Source organism: Manacus vitellinus, unplaced genomic scaffold (genome assembly GCF_001715985.3).
Source record: "Manacus vitellinus isolate BGI_N305 unplaced genomic scaffold, ASM171598v3 scaffold_5_pilon, whole genome shotgun sequence".
Classification (NCBI taxonomy): domain Eukaryota; kingdom Metazoa; phylum Chordata; class Aves; order Passeriformes; family Pipridae; genus Manacus; species Manacus vitellinus.
This window is the reverse complement of record NW_021940682.1, coordinates 43,142,692-43,167,662: the sequence shown is the minus strand read 5'-3', so window position 1 is coordinate 43,167,662 and position 24,971 is coordinate 43,142,692. Positions and strand designations below refer to the sequence as shown.

General features: G+C 38.8%; 1 protein-coding gene across 1 annotated transcript in view; it reads right to left on the bottom strand.

Moving 5' to 3' along the window:
- CFTR (CF transmembrane conductance regulator) overlaps positions 1-24,971 on the bottom strand; it is a 104,512-nt gene that overhangs the window by 8,716 nt on the left and 70,825 nt on the right. Inside the window, exons 19-24 of the mRNA XM_029963525.1 lie at positions 23,998-24,077; positions 18,780-18,930; positions 17,435-17,662; positions 15,307-15,407; positions 6,762-7,004; positions 3,101-3,256 (exon numbers count right to left, since the gene is read on the bottom strand). Coding sequence (XP_029819385.1) covers positions 3,101-3,256; positions 6,762-7,004; positions 15,307-15,407; positions 17,435-17,662; positions 18,780-18,930; positions 23,998-24,077 — 959 coding nt within the window. The remainder of the gene's footprint in view (positions 1-3,100; positions 3,257-6,761; positions 7,005-15,306; positions 15,408-17,434; positions 17,663-18,779; positions 18,931-23,997; positions 24,078-24,971) is intronic.

The following is a 24,971-nucleotide window of genomic DNA, read 5'->3' as shown; positions in this document are numbered from 1 at the left end:
AAGGAGCAAAACTGATTTGATTTTTTTTTTGTCATCTGGCAGTCCCACAAACTATAGTAATCTTGTGATCCCTGACCACACTGCATGGAGCAGACAGCAGTGTCTTAGAACACTGTGCTGTGCAGTTGTGCAACAGTGAGATTCCCACGGAGGAAAAGCACTTCTTTTCTACTGAATTGGGAAATTTAGGGTTAAGGAAGAGAAGGAGAGTGTTGGAAAGTTTTCAGGAGGAAGCATGCCTCAGGTAGAGCTCCATTCTCCTTTTGTTAGCAAAGACTCTCCTGGAGACAGCGAATATCCAGGTGTTGCTGGAGGCGAGCCTCCCAGGAAAGGAAAGGCAACTTTTTTTTTTCCATTCTGAAGCTGTAGGTGAATGGCTAAGAACAAAAGGCTCCCTCTGTTCTGCCGGGAAAGGCAGGGTGGCATATGCAATTTCTCTTTCCTGCTGGGAAAGTGCTGCTGAAAACTTCATTTTGTTCTGAATGTGGGAACTTTTGAGGCATAATGTGCAGTTCTTTGGCAAGGCTTTGGGACAAGAGCTGTGAGCTGAAGCATGCAAACAGGCTGGCAACTCTTGTGACCTTCCAGAGAATGGAAGGCTGGGATTATTTGGCACTGATCCACATATCAGGGACTTGTGAACTGAACTAAATGTGTTATTTTAACAATGAACTAGCAATGTGCCTCACTAGCAGAAGGGCAATTTACACTGCTCATGTAAAAAATGTCTCTTGAATTTTGCTGATGGTTGCAGAATGATAATTTCTATACCATTAGCAAGTCTATAGTGAGTGCTCAGCTATGAGAATTATTCCTCATATTTTTCAGTGGGACAATGACTACTTGTTATCAAGCATTGAGTTTTCTTCTCAGTCCACACATTCCCAAGGACAGCTGGAGACAGAAAGCAAAAACCCTGCTGGGCAACCACATGCCAAAGGGAGAAAGGGCTGAGAGTAAAAGGATGACTATGGGAAAGACAAGGAAGCCCCTTCCAATACAGAAAGTTATACTTGGCCATATAGGAAAATTTTGCAGTGGAGACATAGCTTGTACTCGTAAAAGCATTCTTCATCCTATACAGCCATGCTTTGGAGGACAGCTCTGTAACATACCTGTCCTCCAAACTAAATAGATGCAGCTACACATGCAGTTCACTGCATAGCTGCCTTGATCTAAGGGGGGACTTCTTTTCATAATCGCAAGCAACAATCATGCTGCAGAACTGAGCCAGCTATAATAAAGAAATAAAAGTTTAAAGGAATAGATAGATGTGAAAATGTTGAAGAGAGGACAGAAAGGGTGACAACAGGTCAACTATCAAAGGCCAGCTCGCCAAGCAAGCCTCAGTTCAGCAGGCAGCATGTGACTGGTAGACCTCAGGTAAGAAATTAATCCAACCAGTGGACTCACCACCACCCTGTTGGGCTCATTTTGTTGAAGGAGTAATGTGTCAGTAAAGAAAGGGTGTGTTCTCGCAAGATCAAAGTGCTAAAAAATTGCTGCCTTTGAGGAAATTTAAGAGTATGATTGTGGAAATGCACAGAGAAGAGAGAATTGTGCCTTCTTTGCACTCCTATTTTAAATAAATGCCACTAGGGCTACTGTGGAACAACATTTTTGAAAGGGAAGTTATCACAACTCAGAACTGATCATCAGGTAGAAAAATTTAATTCCAAAACCTCCTTGTGTTTGCAAAATCAAGGCCATTGTTTTTCCAGCATGATCATTTCAGCATCTTTTAACAGCATCCAAAGCTGTAAAACTAACAGCATATTTTTTAGTTAAACTGGCTGGGTGTCCCAGAGTCTCTCCAACTATTTTAAAATTCCTCATGTAGTCAGTGCACAACAGCTTTATACTCCACATACACTCACCAGCTTTTTAAGACAGTAACCACCTTTCTCAGTCAGGACACTACCTGGAAACAAACCATATGCACAGAAACCAAATGCAACAGCTTTACGGTGGAGACAGGATGCTGGGAATAGAACAATTAGGGTTTGACACCTAACAGTTAAAAGGACATCCTTAGTCACCCTGTTTGGCACACCCCTTGTGGGTCTGTCAAAGAGAAGGTCACCCAGGGTGGCCAAGGATCAAACCATATTTGTCAGTCTCTAGGGTTAGTAGCCACCCCTCAAGTGTGGATAAAGGTGGGGCAGACTGCGTGGCCCCTCACAGTGTGATCAGCTGATCTGCAACCGCTCTCCCTCTGCCTCACAATACTACAAGTGACCCATTGGTAAGATTGCCCTCAAATATTACATGAATTAATCTGCCAACATTAATTCAGTCAGAAGATTTGCAAAGGAATGAACACTGTATAGAAAAGACTGTATACATTTTATAGCTGAAGAACTATCTGATGTATAGCATTCAAAAAGACAAGGCCAATACGTGTTACTCATGTATCAGCATTGTTGGTAAGGACTGACAGCTTTCAACAACAAAAATACAAAACATGGCATTAAAATTATGCAGTTAATTTCTTCAGTTTTCATTCCTACCCTTACAATAAGCAATCACTTTTTAATGTTACTGTATGCAGACAATAACATTAATTTTTCAAACAGCTAATCTAATAATTAGCTGTAACTAATACAAGACACTGGTCCAGTGGCAGGGACATTGGCAAGGGACTCAGAAGCCCTAGGTTTAATTGTTTGCTGTCAGCCTGTCAGGGAAAACAGGCAATGTACAGTATGCAGATGTTAACCATAATATGTGATGTAGAGCTGAGGACACTTACTGTGTTTTTTCTTCGAGGGGCACTATCTTATTCTGAATCAACATGCAAACAGTGTCAAAGGAGCAGGGATAAGCAGGCTAGAAACCCTACTGCTTAAGTGTGCTGTACCTTCCCATTTCTAGAAAAGTTCTTGTGTGAGTGGCATAGAAACCCTAAAAAGACAAAGTTTGCTGTGAATCATTGCATCCATCCACCCATTCATCCATGCCACTCCCCTTTTCACAAAATCTGTGTTCTGTTTGTTTCTCTACATACAAATAACAAACTTCCATCTTGAAGGTAACTATGCACATATGGATATAGAACCAATGAAAACAAAGGCACAAAAATATACAATAATCTCATTACCTGAGGAATCACTCCAAATGCCTTTCTCCATTGCTGCACACTCACTGTGTTCCAGGAAACTCCATCAATTTGGATATCCCCTTCTGTATCCAGCAGTCTTAAAAATGCAAAAAGTAAGGTGCTTTTTCCTGAGCCTGTTCTTCCTAAAAGGCCTACCTGCAATGCAAATTGTAAGAGTCAACATTTAATACCATTCATATATTAATCACAGACTAAGGCAAAAACCTTAGATATCTCATCAGTGAAGAACAGTCCAAATGGATCTCAATGGGATAGCAAATGTCATTCATTTGGGAGTCATAAAAGCCTAAATCAACGGCTGAATCAAACATTGGGCCAGACTTCTTAGCTTTGTTAAAATTAACTAAGATGAAAAATCTGATAACCTACCCTTAGCTGAAAGTCAGAAATTTACTTATCTATTATCTTGTACTGATTAGTCCAGCTCTTTGTACCTTTTCCCTTCACATTGCTATGAAGCCCTCTTCAGCAAAGTCACATGCAGTAGACAAAAACTAAGTAGGGAATGCACTTGAATCACCCTAGTAAGCTACTCCATTTTCATACAACCAAAAATAGAGGGCATAACTCTGATCAGACCATGAATTTGTAGTGGGGTAGCTTGGGCCTGAGGCAGTGATTCCAGCACAAACCATGCCATTGGCCACTCCCAAGCAGCTGTGCAAGTCCTCAACCTGCCCAGTTGCTGCAGACTTTCCTTATCTCTAGGATGGGAAGAAACATAATACATAGAGTTTTCTTTAAAAAAGCCCTTTTCCCCTTGTACTGTTGCACTGACCAATTACAGGAGCAAGCAATATCTGCAGCAATCCCCAGCAAACACTGAAATGCTGCCTTTACCAACATCTGGGTTTACATGGCTAGTGATGTCCTGTCTGAGTGCAATCTGCTTTTGTAGGGTGACCATGTACATCCAAAGGCGAAGAAGGGGATTCTTCCTGGTGCCTGGCATCCCTTTTGTAACAGTGCCTCAGGCATCCAAACCAGATGAGCAGTCTGTGCTTTGTTGTACCTACCCTATCTACTGATTGTGTAGATTTGTATTCCAGTCTACAAAAAGAGCATGAGGGAACTACAGTCCTGTTAGTCTAACCTCAGTTCCTGAAAAAATCATGAGGAAGATTATACAGTGTACTACTGAAAGGCATTTAAAGAATAATGCCATCAGGCACAGTCAACAGGGTTCACAAAGAGAAAGGGCTGTGTAACTAATAAGATATCCTTCTATGATGCAGTCACCTGCCATGTGGATGAAAGAAAGGTGGTGGATGTAGTTTTTTCTGGATTTTAGTAAGGCTTTTGATACTGTCCCTCACAGCATCCTTCAGGACAAGTTCTCCAGCTGTGGGATGAGTGGGTTCACAGTGCACTGGGTGAACAACTGGCTGAAGGGTTGTAGTGAATGGGGCTACATCTGGCTGGTGTCCAGTCACCAGTGGTATTACTCAGGGCTCAATCCTAGGGCCAACTCTGTTCCATATATTTGTGAATGACCTGTATGCAAGAGTCAAATGCACCATTAGCAAGTTTTCTGACAATACCAAACTGGAAATGCTGTTGAGTCTCTTGAGGACATGAGGCCTTGCCAACGGATCCAGATAAATTGGAGCACTGGACAATGATTAATGATATTTAACAAGTCCAAATGTCAGATTCTGCACCTGGGATGGAGTAATGCCAGGCACAAATATAAATTGAGATAGGAGGGTCTGAAGAGCAGCCTGAAGAGAGGATCTGGAGCTGACAACAGGATCAAGAGCTGGCAGCCAAGAGGACAAACCCCCTCCTGGGGTTCATCAAACACAGCACCACCAGCTGGTCAAAAGGGGTGATTATCTTGCTCTATTTAGCATTGGAGCAGCCTCACCTGGAGTGCTGTGTCAAGTTCTGGGCTCCAGGGTTTAAGAAGGATGTGAAAGTCTTTGAATGCATTCAAAGGAGGGCAACAAAGCTGGTGAAAGGGCTGGAAAGGATATCCTATGAGGGGTGGCCAGGGACTTTGGGCTTGTCTAGTTTGGAGAGGAGGCTAAGGTGCAACTGATCTCTTCTCCCTGGGATCCAGTGAGAGGAAATGGTGGGAATGGTTCAAAGCTGCATCAGGGGAGGATCAGACTGGACATAAGGAAGCATTTATTTACTAAGAAGGTGGTCAAACACTGAAACAGGCTTTCTAGAGAGGTGGTCAATGCCCATAGTCTGTCAGTTTTTAAGAGGCATTTGGACAATGCCCTTGGACAATGCTTTAAGTTCTGGTCAGTCCTGAAGTGGTCAAGCAGCTGGACTAGATGACTATGTTATTCTATTCTATTCTATTCTATTTTATTCTATTCTATTCTACGTCTCAACATAGCAGAGCTCTCCCCTCTCCTGTTTGGTTTACATGTCCTTCTCTGGCAAGAGAAAAATCCTCACCAGCTAAAGGAGCATGCTTACATCTAAACCCAGGGTACATCACCCAATTTGAAACATAGCCCTTGAAAAAATGATCTTTGTTTTTACTGCTCTGCCTTCTCTCTGTACAGTACAAAAGTATCTTTTATCTTTCATACTCCATTGTTTCATGGGATTTTCCAGGAAGGAAATCCACCAGACTGCAGCAGCACCTGCATCTCCGAGTTCCAGGAATCACAGGTGTCTCTCTTTCAAGGCAGATAGGCTTCAGGATGGTGCTACAGGAAGTCAGAGTTCTGGGTTCAAAATTTTGGTGTCCTCAAACTTAGTAGATGAAACATTCAGTTCAGTTAAACCAAGAGAGATCTACCAAATCTGGCAGAGACTGGTGATATCCAAAGCCAGGGAGCTGTCACTGGACCTGTTTTCTCATCTATGTGGGACAGTTAAAATCTCCTCTTCATCTGTATGGCTCCAGCTCAGGAAATCACATCAACCTTTCTTTCCATCCCATCAAGGTTGGTACTTTAGCAAGAACTTGAAGCAAAGTGTTAAACTTCTACCTAAATGCTGTCCTTAAACTAGAGCTCTTTCTTGAATCCAACCCCAAACACACATGAAGATTAATTAGAGGTTTGTCAATCCTCTAAAGAATACAGCTCTTTATGGTCTGTAATATAATAATTCAGGGTGGCATAGAGCCCTCATGGAATGGGCAGGACGGCACCTCCACCCTCCGGCTGCCGGAATCACCAGTGCATTACCCTTGGCACAGCAGCCAGTATTCTTTCATGCCCTGCCCCACCTGGGTCAGGCTGCCCCCAGCACCTGCGCTCACCAGCAAGCTTCCCTCTCCCCAGGAGAAGGTGGACAATTTCAGGCACAGGAATACAACTTGGAGAACTGCTGCATACATATTTTATCAGTATATTCTGCTCCTTATGACCAACAAACATCCCCACTGTTCTTCACTGAGCTGTAAATAGTGCCAAGACTTCCAGAATAACTGAGGCAGATTTTCCTTGCCTTCTTTTTTTGTTTGTAGTCAATAAGATGAGCTCTTTTTAAGAACAGACATAAGCCATGTCTGTTCTTCAGGTACTTCAGATGATATTTTGTTTTGCAAAAATTTCATTTACAAAACCTTACTGGACTCAAACTCCCCGTTAGTCATTGAATAGATTTATAATGACAATTCTATAGTTAAGCTAATAGAAGTCAGAACAAATACAACAAAACAGTGTCTTACCCTCTGCCCTGAACTTATCGAGAAGGAAATGTTTTCTAACACAGCAGATCCTCCTTCACCGTATTTGGCCGTAAGGTCTTTCACAGTCATCTGGCCCCCGGATGGCCAGTTCTTCTCTTCCTTTACATACCTGTTTTCAATTACAAGGGCATCTGAAAACTGATTATTTTTCTGTGGTTTAATGCTTTTTGTCTCTTCTGTTGGCATGTCGATGAATTTAAATATTCGTCCAACAGACCGCATCTGCAAGTTAAAACAAACAGTATTCTAACTGTAACTAATTCTAAACTATCAAAACAAATGAAATAAAATTATTCCTAAATCCTATCCATAACAGTGAGTCTCATTTCTGTGTAAGCTTTACTATGATATAATTTTCAAAGGTATGGTACTTCTTGTACAGAGCTCTAGATTGACAGAATAACAGAATATTCTGAGTTGGAAGGGACCCACAAGGATCACTGAGTCCAACTTTTAAGTGAATGGCCCACAGAGGGATTGAACCCACAACCTTGGCGCTATTAGCATCATGCTCTAACCAACTGAGCTGATCTCAGTAGTACATTGTGCTTGTACTACTGGCATTGGTCCAATATGTGATTTGTCTTGCTTCCTTTTTAAATTGATACAATAGCTCTTTCCACCTTTAAAAACATATTTTGAAAACTTGTGATGACCCCTGTATTAACCTGATAACCTGAGTAAAGAAAGTATAATCATAAAAGCAACCCTGGCATCTTAAACTCCTCTCCTTCCTGCTGTATAGGGTTGCCCAAAACCTGAAGTTCCTTGAACAATGACTGATATCCAAAGATCAGCAGACTGTGTGGAATTTTAAAGATGCAAAGCAGTAGCATCAAGAAGAAAAATCATCAGACAGTAAGAGTTGAGTATTTATGAGAAATTATCTATGGTTAAAAAAAACTTAGGAGGATGTTCCATGATAATTAACTTTTTATCAGTAGTTACATATATTTGGTGAAATAATCAAGTCTTGTAGTTCATGAACTTCAAGAAGTTGCTAGTAGCAGTCTTGATGAATTTTCAAAGGAACATGGGACTATAAAGGGTCCTCTTGATCTTATTTTTATTAAATGGGTCAAGGATCAATTAGTAAATAGTTAATTCATTTCCTTCACTACAACTTCACTGCTCAGGTGGTCAAAAAACATATTTTTTACTTCACAGACCACTTTGTTGTTAAAACTGTATTAATTTTAAATTATAAAGAATAGTTTTTCCTAGTTGCTTTCTCCATCCATTTATGGAGGGACACCTTAGATCCCGCCACCCTTTGTTCCCCAGGACTAAAGAAAATCCAAGTTTAAGCCTCTTTTTTAACATATGTTCTCCTTCTCCGAACACCCTAGTTCAAATCAAGCTTTCCTGTCTGAGCAGAATGTACACAGCATTTTGGACGATGTTTAACAAGCACGTTGTACAAATGCATTGATACTTCCTTATCTATCTCAGGACTATCTCCATTAACATATCCTAGGGTGTGTTCACAGTCACATCTTATAGTCACCCTTTGATTTAAGGGTGGTCAGCCAAGCTTTCCTCCATCTTAGACATTTCTAACCGAGGAGATCCTTACTTACAACTGAGGTTATTCTTAGCAGTCCCTAAATTCAAGCCATTGCACTTTGGTTACTGATATCTATTTTACATTTGCTATTTGAGGTCACCTAATACCTTTCAACTCCCAGAATCCTTCATGTCAACATTGCATTTCAGCTTTGTGCCTTTGGCGGATTTCTTCAACACATTTTTTTCTTTGTTGAGAGCATTAAGAAAGATTAAAACTAGCTCAGTCACAAATCTAATCTTTGTTGAGTAGCCTCCCTACAGCTTAATGCATACAGCTTAATGCCATTTCCTTTCTGTCCAACTCATTAACGATTTTACAGTTCCTTTATTTAGGCAATTCCTGAAACGGAGCCACGGCCAATGCTTTCCTGAAGGCAAATGAGGTCGACTACATTACTTTTGTCTGGAAAATAATCATCAAACACAGTTATCAGGTTAGTGTGATGCAACCCTTATGTCACCAAACATAAGTGACTCCACTCTATAAGCATCACATTTTAATTAAATCTTAAATATTGTTTCTAAAGAATGTTTCCATCATACTAACAAACTGATGGCAGCATCAATGGTGGCATCAATGACTTCTCATTTCTCCTTCCTAAACAAAAAGTGAGAGATGTTATTCTATCATGTGCCACCACCACTGCCAGCTTGTTGGATTTATTTGAAGTGGCCATTACTAGATTTCTAGGCTCTCACTCAGTTCTTCCTGAAGCCTAGGATGAGATGTCTGGTCCTACCTGGTCTGGGTAGCATTGTTCCAGTCTGGTTTCACATGTTTAACTGAAATGTCCAACAGCAGAACCCAAACATACCTAGTTGAAGACTCCAATTTTATATGGACCAACTCACATGTGATGCATGTGTCTCTCCACAAACTGTACAGGAATTTTAAGGAGACTGGGATTCTAGCTGGTTTTGCATATAATTCCCACCTCAGATATTATAAGTCTCATTTCTACCTTTTGTTCCACAGTTTAGACACTGCCCATTTACTAAAAATCGAGACCAAGCATTTATTCAGATTTTGAGCCATTTGCAGGCCTAACTCCAATTTTGTCAAGTCTCTCTTTGCTATCTGCTTCTTGACCTCCCACACATAGCTTGTTTAGGTTAACATTAAAATCCATTCTGTAGAGGCTTTAATTTCTAATACACTTTCAGAGAATATAATTCATGCTGGTAGTCCTAGAGTCTCCAAAATGTCCTATTTTTCTCCTGTTCAGGAAATAAATTTCAACTCTTTACTGGAAGACGACATGACTTTCCCTTACATTCAGGTTCCTAAGTGCCTTAGTCCAACTAACTTAATTAACTAGATTTCTTGTTTTACAAAAACTTGTCCCCATAAACAACATTAGTTCTCTAATCAGTATTCAGAGTAAAATATCTCTAGTGGTATTGTGGAAAATTCCTTGTACATCTTTGTTCTGCAAAGTGTCTCTACTTGATGTATTACCATTCCTTTCTGCTCTTAGATCCAGACTGAAATACAGTTAGGTAGATTTTCTATGTAGGAGCAAATTTATACACAATGCAAGGAAATACTGGGATCACAGCTTATATCTCAGCATCTTGAAACAAAACTGTTTTAAAAAGCATGCTAACACCCAAGCCTATGGATTATTATTTCCATCTCAACCATTGTACAAGATGGAAAGGCATCATCACCATGTTGATGTACATAAGTAATCTCATTTTGGTGATACAAACAGGAAGATCTTGGATCAGACTGACAATTTTCTCCTTATCTGACTTTCTGTACTAAATCCCACAATGAGCACCATGCATTTATTTTAATTTGATGGCACATTTGTTTTCAGAAATCTTATCTTCATAGACATATAGCCACTTGGCTTCATCAAGAGCTGTGAATGTTTGTATAGGCAGAGATTTTCCATTATTTCCCATTATTACCACTACACACTAGCTAATATCAGCTATGAAGCCAGCTGGACAAAAAGTTTTCCCATACAACAGAAAATTTCATCCCTATGTCCCAGCTACCCTGCAAGATTTATTAGTCACATATGCAGATACTTTAGATTGTTTAATATTTTTAAATCAATTCAAAAGGATGCTTTCCTTGTTCTATAATTTGAATTACGAGTAAGATCTGGGCAGAATGCAGCATAAATGTCAGTAACATTTTACAAAAATATCTGTTCTTCCTTTCACAGGCAAAAATCTGTCATTCACAATGACAGGTATAGTGTAACTGACAGCAAGTTTCTTATCCATTATTCCCATCAACAATGTGCCTGTTACATTCACATTCTTTAACTAGTGCTTTTGAATAAAGGAGTATATTTACTACTTCCATCTAAAAATGTCTAAAACATAGTACACTATTTTTAGCCTTGCCTAATTGTATTTTACTGAGATTTTAATAATACTGAAAAATCTTTAATTTATTTTCTCATTAATATCACTTAAACTCTTCTTAACATTGAAGGAGAATTCATAATATAATCATGTAATGTATATTTCCAGAAGGTGGAAGAAGTAATTCTTCTACAAGTAATCTAATGCAATTAATTTATTCAGGCTCTATGTTCTCTTCTGCTAAAAAGAGAGCAGTCACCCTCTCCAGATCACACATGCTGCAAGACATCACCTCCTCACAAATATGCTGCCTGGAAAGTGCAGTGTACAACTGAGAGATCCTATGAGAGGCTGGTCCAATGGTTCATGTTGTAAAAAAACCCTGTGCATTAAGTCACTGCAAAAACTGACTCTGTAGGCAGCCCATATGGTTTTGCTGAGTTTAGATATTTTCTGCTGTTACATTTTGGGTGCACTTATAGGACATATACTTCTCTTCGAACCTTGAAAAATGAAATATTGAGTTCATGTCAAACTTGTACTGATTTTTTTTTCTCTTTTTCACACTGCTGTGCAGGCAGGCAGAAAAGAAAATATTCTAACAAATTTTTCTTGATTCTGTTCTCTTCCAGATGACCAACACCTCAGTTTGAGAACTGTCATTCTCATGCAGATTTTGCAGTCAAATATTAAGTCTACTTAAACTTTGGAAATTAACAATGTTCTCAGGTTTTCTGCCAATAGTAGTAAAAGGTATATGAAGATAATGTCCTAGATTAAGAAAAAAAATTGATTGAACAGATTAAAGGAGAAATAGTATGGGAAAATAAAAGCATGAAAGTCAGCTTCATTATTTTTTACAGTTGTACTTTTTTTATTTGATCCTCTTCTCCACCATGTATTACTTTAATTCTTCAGCATCCCTGATGTACAGGGTGGGGCACCATGAGGTTTAACAAGTTTGGTTTTAGTATCTCTTTGGGGGATTCTTTTTATATCTCCTTATATAAGTAATCTTGGCAACAGTAAAAGCATGGCATTTTCTCTTTCCCTGATAAAAGGAACTGTCCTTTACAGTTAAAGCACTGCTACTGCAGTATATGTATCAGTGAAGGAGGAGGTTATAAAACACTAAAATAGTTCACTGGGACTAGCTAATGCTTCTGTGAAAGCAACACTTACTGAAAACTTACTTTCTATTTCCTTATGAAGGAAAAAAAAATAAAATACTACATGACTGTCTAGAGGTATACAAAAAAGACTGAAAACCAACTAAAGGGATATTAGCAGAAATTATCAAAGTGAAACAAATTTAGCCTAACTGGTAGCTTTAAATGAAAAAATGTATAGCTGTCAGACCAACCACATACATTTGGGAATTTAAAAAAAAAAAAAAAAAAGAAGAGAAAAAAGCTGAGCAGATAAAGTATCCGGGCTGTAGAGAATGAAATGCCAAAACCATTAAACCATTTTGGGGTATTAAGAGATAATAGGGATTTTTCAGTTAAAGCCAAATCTGTTCAATAGAAATTACTTCAAAGACAATATCTATGTATGTAAAAATAAAAACCGACCTAGAAACTCAGAATTCTTCAACATGTGTGCCAGTGTCATGGAAAACTCAAGATGGAGATTGTGTGGAATAAAGTCAAATTTGCCACCTACCCCTCTGTTTGGCCAGTAATTCTTCCAGTACATTTTTTTCCTTTTTCATATGATCCTGTTTCCCTACTCTCTTGTCTTTCTGTCCTTCTGCTTGCATTTATTTCACTCATGTCCTGTACCCTGAATATTTTGTAAAACAACTCAGTAGGAGCTTAATATTGTGTACTAAGTTCAGCAGCTACTCCTTTGGGCATGGCTTTCAACTGTGCAGCAACCATTGCAGAAAACTCCCACTTTTCTGACAACCAAAGACTGCTGCCTACAAATGTGCTATTCACTCAGGCATGCTTGTCTGCAGTCTTGTAAGCACAGATGTCACAGCTGCTCAAGGAAGGGTAATAGTGATGTCACTGAGTGGTGCATGCATATCTATAACTGGAGACAGGTGGAGATGTGTCAGTTCTAGTCGATGTGGTCTTGTGGGGAGCTTCAAAGTACTCTTTGAGAGAAAAACAGAGTATGACCAAATAGACTATTAAGTCAGGCAAAACTTTGCAGTACATCTTTAACCAAATAATTGTAAAATACTTTAAAGAGGGAAATGCTAAATGCAGAGTACTACAGAGTAGAAAATAATACATCTTCATCACCCAGTAAAGCAGTTTTATTGTCTTGACACCGTTAAGCTATTCTTATCTGCTTGTGCACAGGAGCAGCTTTTGAATGTTAGGAAAATCATACTGCCAGCAATATCTATTAGTTTGTCATCTGGTATACCTGAAAATTCATGTAATGGGGGTGGGTAGTTACTTGCTGCTAAAAGATGTCTAGGGGATTCACCAATAAACTGATGTACCTTAGAAGGCTCTCATTAATACAATATAACCAGTGCTCCAGTGCAGTAGTTTGCTTAATATAGAGCAAAGTACTCAGAAATATCTGGAACAACTTGAGATTTTCTTTTCAGGGAAAAGGGAGTTACTTCCTTATTGCTACTAATAGATTACATTTTAATATCACTCTATTTTTAAAAAGGGGAAGTTCTTCTTTATCAAAACACCCTTTGAATTCTACAGTAAGACTTCCTGTTGCTCTTGTGAAACACTTTCAGTTTGTATTAAGCCATGTAATATGTGCACATTATTTGTATACAGATTGTTACGCTTAGAGTGATCACATCATGCCTTACAGGGCTAAGATGGAGTTTACAAATGAGAGCTGAGTGAACATTGTTGTCACTGTTGTATTTTTTGCGGGCTGACCTACTAGAAAGTAACTCTGCAGAGAAGGACCTAGGAGTCTTGGTGGCTGACAAGTTGACTATGAGCCGGCAGTGCCCCTGTGGCCAGAAGGACCAATGGTATCCTGTGGTGCCACTGGGAGGAGTGTGGCCAGTAGGTCGAGGGATGTGATCCTGCCTCTCTACTCGGCCCTAGTGAGGCCATATCTGGAGTGCTGTGCCCAGTTCTGCACTCCTCAGTACAAGAAAGACAAGGAGCTACAGGACAGGGTGCAGCAGAGGCCACAAAGGTGATTAAGAGTCTGGAGCATCTCTCCCGTGAGGAGAGACTGCGGGAACTGGGCTTGTTTAGTCTGGAGAAGACTGAGAGGGGATCTCATTAATGTATATAAATATCTGAATGGTAGGTGCCAAGAAGATGATGCCAGACTCTTTTCAGTGGTGCCCAGTAATAGGACAAGGAGCAAAAACTAAAACACAAGAAGTTCCATCTCAACATGAGGAAGAACTTTATGTTGAGGGTGGCAGAGCACTGGAACAGGCTGCCCAGGGAGGTTGTGTAATCTCCCTCTCTGGAGACATTCAAAACCCACGTGGATGTGTTCCTGGGTGACCTGCTCTAGGTGACCCTGCCTTGGCAGGGGGGTTGGACTAGATGATCTCCAGAGGTCCCTTCTAACTCTAACAATTCTGTGATTCTGTGATTTATTAACAGCACATTTTACTTCATTATCAGTCGTGTAATCGCTGTTCAGCACGTCTAGTAGTTACAGCAACAAAGCCCTTTCACAAAGTGCTTGCCCTTCAAGACAGGCTCTTCTGACAAGCAAAGAAAGAACCAGCATAAAACATTTGGAGGACAGAAAAAAGGTGTCCCTGAATGGCCATTAGTTTTCTGGACTATCAGCAGTCACATGTATAAACAAGAGATTAGATGTTGTAAGTTGTTAATTCCCAGTTTGGGGGCTCTTAAGGATTTCCTTCAGGATTACTTATTAAAAAAAAATATGTTGGACTGCAAATATTGCTTCACTGTCACCATCTGCCCCAATTACATATTTTTAATATGACAACACATTTAAACTAATGAGGATTTAATGGTCTCTAAGATCTGCCGTATTTTTTTGTTTGTTTGTTTTCCAGTACTGAAATGGTTGGCTCAAGAAGCAAAGTTAGGGTTCAGAGAAGGTATGACTGGATGTGGGAGGGTTTTTTTTCTCAGAAAGTTTTTTATTGGTTTATTAAGGCTACTGTATTTTGTTACATGACTTCTGCCTAAAATACATCCTAGAATGACTGAAGTGTAATGAGACAAGTAACTATTACATTTTAACATAACAGCTAAAATTTTCATATATTTAAGCCAATGTATGATAAAAACTGTAAGAACTCATATTCTTTTATGAGTTTACTGTCTGCTTCTCATATCTCAACAAATAGGTGAGGATGAGTTAGCCTTGTGAAATATTATGTTCTAAAGCTAATCCTACCTTTTAAAATTAAAGGGGTTAATACATACAAAGCCTTATGTCAGAGAGTATTTTAGCTAAAACCAGAAAAAGACTCCCAAGGAAGTCAAATGCAAGTTGCTTATTGTAGGCCAGGAAAACTTTTGATCATGGAAAAACTCAGTTTGAGCAGTACCAAAGCCAGTAGGTTGCTTCCAAAGGTATGAGGGGAACTTTTCTGACACATCTGCCTCAAGATAATTCACTGCACAACCATAATCAACCAAAAAAGGCAATTCCTCAAAAGAAAGCACAGCACAGTGCATTTTATGCTTACCAAACTATCGACATCGATGCTTGAGTTTACTGCCCACTGTAAGGTTCCCATAATGTTCATAGCTAAAGTAAGAATAATCCCAACTCTACCTGGTCCATCACCTGTGGAGAGAAAAACCACATTCAATTTCTATGCAAATAAAATATCAATAGAAATGAGAAAATTAGCACATACATCTTAAAATGCGTATCCATACTCTCTCTTCTTTTGTATCATGGAGAAAATATGGATTTATTAATCATACAAAGGACTGTTAATCACCAGTTAAACACCTGACTTTGGCACTGAACTCACTAGAAACCCTCATCTTGCTTTGACAGAGGAAAAAATTAAATCTTGGTACTTAAGCTGTAAACAGAATCAGGTCTCTGTAATCTTTTTGACCTTTTCCCAACACTCATGAATCTGTGAAATGACTCTTATCTAACTAAAACATCAAACACAGCTAACAACTTCAAAATTCAAAACAGTTGAACTGGTTTGCATTTTCATTTCTTCAGCAAATAGAGGACATCTTCTTACTGTTTCACAAAGATGCAGATATAAATTCTTTAGCTTTAATTGTCTGCTGTTACAAGTGTGGGATTTCCCAGGGATTTTATGAGTTCATACAATACAATACAATACAAGCATTTAAACTACCTTACTGGTGATTTTTAACCTCACTATGTGCTAAAAGGAATTGAGAATTTAAGCCATATGCCTTTCTATGATTTCTCCACTTCTATGGTTTTCTTCAGCAAACCTCCTGTTTTTCTTATACACATCTTGTTATCAGAGTAATTACAGAATTAAGCAATAAAAGCAAAATATTCCTCATGAAAGCTGACAGATTCAGAAAAGCAATTTACTGTTGCTCCAAGGGCCTATTGCCCGTAACAGTAAAGGTTACAATGGTGGCAAGATGACAAATTTTAACATTTTTAATTGTGCTTCTAAGTAAAATATCCAGAAAAACAATAAGACAAGAAACCCCAAACTAGTAAGGGCACAAAGTGAGAAACGAGAAGGGTAGCAGGGGATGTTTCCCTGTGAATTTTAGGGAAACTAATAGTCTATTTTGTAACAAAAGTACTGTACATGCCTATTTTTGTACAGAAGTGATTGTGTCCTTGGTTTTTTTTATAAGGAGAGCTCCTTATACAAGAAATAGAGGATAGCATTTCATAAACTATACAATATTTGATAAAATGCATACTTTTACATAACTCCTTTTCAACACTGAAGTACGATCGAATGAAATTTGAATATTAGATTTAAAAACCCCTCCACAAATCATCAAATTCTTGTTCATCAGTGACCATAGTATTGGTGACCAGATCCTGCACACAAAGTTCAGTGTAAAATCTGGAGAAGTAGAACAATGCCCAAACATAATGAAAGCGTAGTGAATTAAAAATTGTATTTGAAGTAATCTATAGGTGAGTTTTCCCATAGAACAGAATTATTCCAACATTTTGGGGACATCAGTCTCTTATTCTCTGCTTGTTGGAGGCTGGCTACACCTGGCCAGTCAGGGGCCCCAGCTAAAATACAATTCAGATAGCAACATACAGTGTGATTCTCATTCATGTACTGTGCTTACTAGGAGTTGTGAGTCATTTTTGAGGGGATTTTGAATGGAATTTGCAAAACTTAACATAGAAAAATGGGTCAGTGGGTTGGGAATTAAAGAACTGGATGACCATTTCTGCTATTGTTGTGGCTTTAAAAGATCATTAAAACTTCGCATGTCTTAGCCATTTGCAAGTGGGAGGAACTTATATTTACTAAAAACCTTTGAGCTATACAGAGGATAATCAACATCCAAGCTGCTCAGTACAGTAATGTGGTTTAAAACATGAGATTACTTTTACAGCAATTACAGTCAAGAAAAGGAAAGCTCTGTCTTTTCAGTTATTTTCAGATTAATCCCTTTAATGAGTTCTCTACAATATCAGACTGCAGATAACAATGGTGTAATTTCTATTTTAATTAAATTGTGTTTACTATTACAACCTACTTAAATCAGTGACTCTTACGAATGCTAGATTTTGTAATAGTTTATTTCTCTTAGAAGTTTCCAAAGCTGAGTTGCTAAAGAGAAGAAGAAGGCTTCCATTTCAGTACTCCGTTAAAGTTACCATACCTGTAGTTATGATAGAGATAAACGCCACTGCAACAAAAAAGACAACAAAAATCATTTCTATCCTCATCTGGAACCAGCGCAGTGTTGATAGGTAGAGGAACCAGTTTGCTGTGTGTAGGTTCAGGGCTTTGTGAAATAAGGTCTCGAAATACGGTTGCCGCCCAAAAGCTCTCAGTGTCCACAGCCCTTTTAAGCTTGTTACAAGATGCGTGAAAATTGGACTCCGAGCTGTAAAGTGTTTAAATTAGAACAACATAAACATAGATAAGTAAATACCTTTGATATAATGCAAACACACCCCTCTATGCTCTAACTCACAGCAGCATAATTACTGTCAGTGTGTGATTTACATATGTTGTTGGAGTACATGACTGAAGTAATCCTAGCACAGGATAAAAACCAACAGTCTTTTCAAGAATGGGTTGAAACTGCATTCAGTGTATTGACAGGAAGGGATCACATTACTTCTTCATAGTTAGCACACTACTTGGGGAAGCTCCTGGCCTTCTGTAAGATGCCACAAGAGAAAGGCTACTCCTCCCCAGCCAAAATTAATTCTTGTAATTTTGATAACTCCTTCATGTGAAGGTTTTTTAGCACAGGCAGAGTACTTTAATGCTCTGGATTCAACTGTACTGACATGGTAATTTTAAGCAGATCTTGCATTACATGAAAAGTGGTGAGCCAATATTGGTTCCCTGTGAACATCAAAGAAATTTAAACTTAGATCTGAGGAACTTCAGAATTACACTTAAGTAAAATGGAAGAGGATCATCACTGTTTAAGATTCAGGACTGATTTGCTGAGGATCTGCCAGTTTGTTGTAGAGCCAGGCAGCAGTACCTGCGTCTACAAAGTCACACTTCAGAATGAGGTTTTCAATTTTATTTGGAACATTTTACTCTCTTAATGGGGGGTGAGGAAGGAAATTTAGTCAAATAACTTATTCAGAAGTAAGCTTTCTTTGCAAGCTTTCTTTGCAATCAAAATATATCAATTGTAATTTTTCTTACAAAGAAACAAACTCAAAGGGCACATACCAAGTCTGATCGCAATTTTGCAAGTTATATTTACTCTCAAGAAAATATATGTCAGGCCTTTATTTGTTTTCAGCTGCAGTGGGCTTTTAAAAGCCCATCTTTAAAAAGACCTTCTTTATTGCTCTTTGGCAGCAGAGCACTCACTATTGGCTGGATCAGTAACAGCCATGGTTTTAAGGAGATACATGTTCTGCTCCCAGAGACAATGTCTTGCAGGAGAAAAGGCAAAAAAGAGGAGAAAGGGGGAATCACTTCTCAAATGATTTGTTGTGGATTTAGAAGTCTACCAATTTTGCTGCTCCTACCTTCAGATTCCAGTTGTTTCAGCTGCTGAGAAGTGTGGAGGAAGTATGCCCTTAACAGAATAAAGGCTGCTATCACAGGCACTGATGCCAGGAAGATGTAGGGTTGTAATATTGAGACTACTGTTATAGCGCCAATCACAATCAGTATTAACTGCAGAATGAAAGAAAAATACTATTGATATAGTAAACTTATCATTTTATAGACTAGAGATTGATGATGAATCTCCTTCCCATGGCAACCATGTATTGTTTCAACAAACATAAATTGCTAACCTAAGTAGTCTTTGCAGCTGAGAACAAACCTCCGTGAAAAGATCACAAGTAACTTGGACCAGATCTATAACCTGTTGGAAAAAGTTGCCATCTTTTCTAATAGATGAAAGAAGTGTTTTCTGTAGTACAATCAGTATTACAGGCTTCTAAATTATGAAGCCACACAAAAAACAATGGCAACTAGGCACTCACTCTCCAGTTAAAATTGTAAGGACACTCGCAATATCTGCAGCCACCCACCAAACCCACTGATGCTGTCTCTGTCTTGCCTGGACTCTGTCCAAGACTGTCAGAAGCTGAATGCCAGTCTCCCGAAGGTTCTGGGCAAAGCAATTTTGCTGAGGATCAGAAAAAGTGGTAAGTTGTACCTCACTGCTTGCTCAAGGGACTGTAACCCACATATGAAACTAGCACTACTATTCATCCTGATCAGAAGACAGGAAATAAGTTGTATGAGAACTTGTGGTATGACAAATTAGCAGTTTCAGAAGAACAAAAAGGTGGTTTAAGGTGACAAATGACTCAAAAGGAACAAAATCGTTCCAGAGTTAATCTATTTAACCCACCAGAGACTACCACCATTCTACTTATCATCAGTAGGTCCAGACAGATTTAGCTAAATCAGATCTCAATCTTTACTCTAGAAGCACCTTAAGCACCTAGACTGTTTTTGTCTCATATCTAAATCTAATGAACATCAAGTATGTCAGTGTACACAGAATCGCAAAGCACTGCTTTGTATCAGTGTGTTACTTTTAACACTAAACATCTACTTTAAGCTGCATACTTACCAGCATAAATTGACTGCAAAATGACAATTTGGACAAAATTATGAACATTGCATTGAAACATCACTGCAAATGACCAGTCAGCAAAGAAACAGATGGAAAGCAAAAGTAATTTCACATTAGGAAGAAACCCGCAGTTGGTGTTTTTGCTACTACGTTTACATAAATTCAAGGAAGGATTTAAATTACCAGTGCTCCAAGTTAGAGTCTTCCATGAACAGGTAAGCACATTCTAAGTTTCCTACACATTTTTTTCATCAGAAATCTGAGTAGTGCAACAGCAACATCAAAGTCTATAAAAGAAAATTACTGCAACAAGCTAAGGGCAGAATGGCTTTAAACTGAAAGTGTAGATTTAGATTAGATACTAGGAAGAAATTCTTCCCTGTGAGGGTGGTGAGACACTAGAACAGTTGCCCAGAGAAGCTGTGGATGCCCCATCCCTGGAAATGTTCAAGGCCAGGTTGGATGGGGCTTTAAGCAACTTGGTGTAGAGGAAGGTGTCCCTGCCCATGGCAGAGGGATTGGAACTAGAAATTTTTAAGATTCCTTCCAACCCAAATGATTTTATGACTCTATGATTTCTTTCACCGTTTTTCTCATTTCTCTTTAAAGAATGGTGACATATGTGGGTTATGCTTGGGCAGGCTGTATAGCACTTGCAGCAATGCAAGAAATGGATTTATGTTTACTCATTACTTCGAATTGCAGAATTTAGTAACACTTGTATCTCTAACTGTTAAGAAGCAAATGAGCTGTTCAATTGATATCGAGCCAAGTTATACAGCTCTCACGTTACTTGAGATTACAGTCACTCAGTGACTGTTATAATTCCCATTTATGTCATTTACTCAAATTTTGCAAAGGTCACTATGATGCCATATTGTTCTCACTGCTGGTCCCACAGGTATTTCAATAAAAAGCTGAATATGAACATTTGTGTTACTTCATAAACTTGAAACACAAAATAAGTGTAAAGTCAGACAGAAGATGATACCTTCTCTAAAAAGGCAAAAGCAAAAATCTAAAACACAAGCCAACTATATTGGCATATGATTGAGGAATGGCAGCAGAGGTCTCATGCAGCCCAGTTAAGAGCCACAGTGCTGTGCTGCAGTGACCCCAGATGCTGAGCTTTCAGCCCTGGGACAAAGGTCAGAAGGGGAGACATCTTCCAACATTTCCCAGTTTGGAAAATGCAGCTGGTGGTAGAGACAGCAACTCAGCAAGGGTTCAGGGTGGCAATGACTGCAGTGGTCAATTTGATTAACAAACCCAAGTTTATTATTTAGGGAAAACCAGGTATAACCATAGGTATAAATGTTCAGTGAGTTCACTATGACCTTTTGAGTGTGACTATATTAAACCTTAGGGATAACACTATGTGCTAGTAGCATCTCACATGGAGGATCTCCAAGAAATGGTGACTGCACTGCAAACACTAGAAGAAGACCAATATGAATGTTAAGAGTAGTGGTAATGTTACTGCAGTCATTAGCTGGTCAGATGGCTGTCAGAGAACGTATCACAGATGCTATCTCTTGTCACTGATGGAAAGGTTGATGCCACTTCTTTTATGGGCAACTGGGTATATCCCAGGGACTGGAAAGTAACACTCGCCTCTTTCATCCTGAAGCCTCATTAATCATGGATGAAAAGCCCTGCTTCCTAAAAAGGAAGACCCTTTGGTATGTCTAATGCCCCTAAAAGTACTAAGAAGAACTATGGCATGATATCTACAGCTGCAATAGAGAAGAAGGCAGTGTCCCTAAACAAGCAGTTAGCCACAGTCATCCAACAGCTTGTTCTCATAGAAGAGGGAGTAAAAACCAGCTCTACAATTCTGTGTCAAATTCTCAGGGAAGTCAGAAGGATGAACTTAGCAAATATAAACTGAAGGTTAGCAGAGACTGTTTCCATCTCCACCAGGCACAAATTTAGGCATCCCAGTACATATAGAAGCCAAAGATCTCTGAACCTGGGAAGAAATAACCACATGCACCTGTACAGGCTGACTGACTGGAAAGCAGCTTTGCAGAGAAGGTCTTGGGGGTTCTGGTGGACCATGGAGCAGCAACATCACTCTGCAGAGGAGGCCAACAGCAGCAGTATCACCATCAGATCAAGGAAGGTGATCCTTCCCCTCTTCACAGCACCAGTGAGACTGTATCTCCAGTGGGCTCTCCAGTTCAAGAGAGATACAGACATACTGGAGTGCGTCCATTGAAAAGTCTTGAAGATCATAAAGGGACTGGAGCAACTCACATACAAGGATAGGTTGATAGAGCTGGGTTTACCCTTATAAGAGAAGGCTTAGGGGGATCTCTAGTATGACTGTCGGTGGTATTTATTATATTTATATAAATTATAAATGTTTCTGTATATGCAAATTTTTATAACTTCCATATATTTAAAAATTATATTCTGCTTATATAAATACCACTAGGTATTTCTTGTGGAGCAAATATGCTTGAGCCAAATTCTTTTTAGTGGCACACACTGGGAAGATAAGAGACAATGGGCACAAGCTGAAATGCACAAAATTCCACTGAAAAATAAGAAAAAGCACTTTCATTTTGGGGATGGTCAAACACTGGAACAGGTTACTCAGGGGACTCATGGAGTCTCCACTCTTGGAGATATCCCAAGTTCAACTTGGCCTTGAGCAACCTGCTTTAGCTGAACCTGCTTTAAGCAGAGGGGCTGTAGAGGTTCCAGGTCCTAGATCCAGAGGTCTCTTCCACATTCTGTGACTCTTCAACAATCAGCACAGAAAGAAAACGTCCTATGTATAACTTTACTGTATCTTTCAGAGAAATCTGACTTTTTTCATTAGCAATGTCCAGGGAAGTCTGAAGCTGCCAAACAAGTCTTAATCTATGAAGGATCAGAAGGAATTTTTTATGAAGGCATGACTGGTAAAACGAGTCAAGACAGTGGGTACGTTCAATGATCTTCAACAGAAGAACCTGGAAAGACAGGGCAGCTTATCATGCATGTCCAGGAACCTCTGCTGTAGAGACTGAGGAGATAGAGGTGAACCTATAGGACATTAGAGCACAGGTAAGCCTCTGAAAGGCATCAGAACAGAAAAGTCAAATCTTGAGATTTTCTGATTCTTGAAAACATGAAAAACTAATCAGTTTCTTGTAGAAAGTTTGAAATGCAGAGGCAGACTAACTAACATAATTCTGGAATAACATCCCCATGGTAGATGCAAAATATCAGAAGCAAAATGGCTACACCAGAAAAGACAGTAGTGACTCCTGATCACAGCGAAGATTATACTAATGATTCAGAGTCTCAGTGTCCATGTTTACTCATTCAGCAAGTCTTCACAATGTCAGCAGGGCATGAAGTAGAGGTGTAATGTACTTGAATCTCTTCCTGTCAAGCTGCACTGGCCTCTCTGAAGTCATGAGCCAAAGCTATCGATTACTAACAAAGATATAAGGAAAGGAATACTGTCTTTATCAGATCATCGTGTTGGTAGGGACTGAAAAACAGAGCAAACTCAAGATGGAGACAGGCAATCTGTACAGCAGAGTGTTTGGGTTGATTAGGTTGGACCTGTATATCAACTAAAAAAAAGGTGGAGAGGAACAGGGGGGCCAGGAAAGATTTGCTTTTATTCTAAAAATTTTCTGGGAACCAGTTCCATCTAAGGAAAAGCTGGCATTTCCATAGAAAATAAAAGAACAGAAAGCCAACAATATATTCAGTAAAAGATAAATTAATTAAGGGTGATGCTAGCAAAATGGGAACAGAAGAGCTTAAGGAGGTAAAGTCATGAAAATGATTGACTGCAATCAAAAAATAGCATAAAAAAATAGTAATCTCGAGCAAAGATAACTGAAAGAAACAAAGGAATGCCCTTTGTGTCTTGCAGTTGAATGTGGTCAGCAGCAGGGATATGCACCCTGTGGGACAAAGATGTTTCTGAGCCTGAGTATCAAGAGTGATTTGCACAAACAGTGGAGGTACACATATAGGCAAGTACTCAAAAAAGAAGCAATACGGTTGACTTATAGGATAAGCAGCTATATAAATAGATATATAGACTGAAAAAAATTTGATATGACTTCTTTTGCATGGTGTACAACTGAAAGCTTACATTGCTATAAGACAGAAAAAGTTAGAACTTTTATTCTACAAACCTGAATGAAGTCAAATACTGTAAGTGGAAGTAAGTCATCCAGTACTGCCGTATCTTTTGAGAATCTGTTAAGCATACCACCTGTGGATTAAGAAATAAAAAGAAGTCAAATTTTTTTGAAATTTTGCAAAATTTATTACTTTAACAAAAGTTATATTTTTTCTGAATACAAAATATTAAGGATTAGTACAATATTTTTTCGAGTACAAACAATTCCATTCCAGTTTAGTGGAGCTGCAGCTTCTTTTCCCTTGGAGGAATTTGGCTACACAACTTCTGCTTCAGATCTCGGAAAAAAGCTAGGAAAATGTAATAAAAACAAAGGAACAATTATAAAGGGCAGAAACTGAGGCACAAAGCATAAGGTCCATAGCCCTTATGCAGCAGGCCCTGCTGATATGCAAACAATTTGCACATCAGCATTTGTATGAGTTTGTAACCAGTTCATTTCTGAGCAGAATTACTGTATTAATCATCAGGTAATGGAAAATGAAGGAGAAACTGTATGTTGTATTGTCATTTACCAGTGTCTCTTGTAATCCAGTACACATCAGTAAGAAGCATATGAGATAGGAACTTCATGTACAGTGGGTGATGGAACTTGTTGCACTAGTTATATAATGAGCTTCGTTTCAGCTCCAGAACCAAATCTGAATATGCATATCATTATTCACACTAGATGATATTTTATGCCATTTTAGTAGGACTACTCATGAAATAAAGCACTATTTATCATCCACACCTGACTTCTTGTCACTCACAACATAGCTGACTATATCTTTTCTACTGTGGTTTTAGACAATGTCTATTCATTAGTAGTTATTCTAGTTTTATTGCCTAGAGCAGTGAACAATTCATTTTCTCCAACTTGCAAGGTGATATTTCAGAATCAGAATTGACAACCAAAATATGTCACATTTAAGTGCAATCAAGTTTCATTAAGAGATTCACAAATTACTTTATGTAACAAACTTT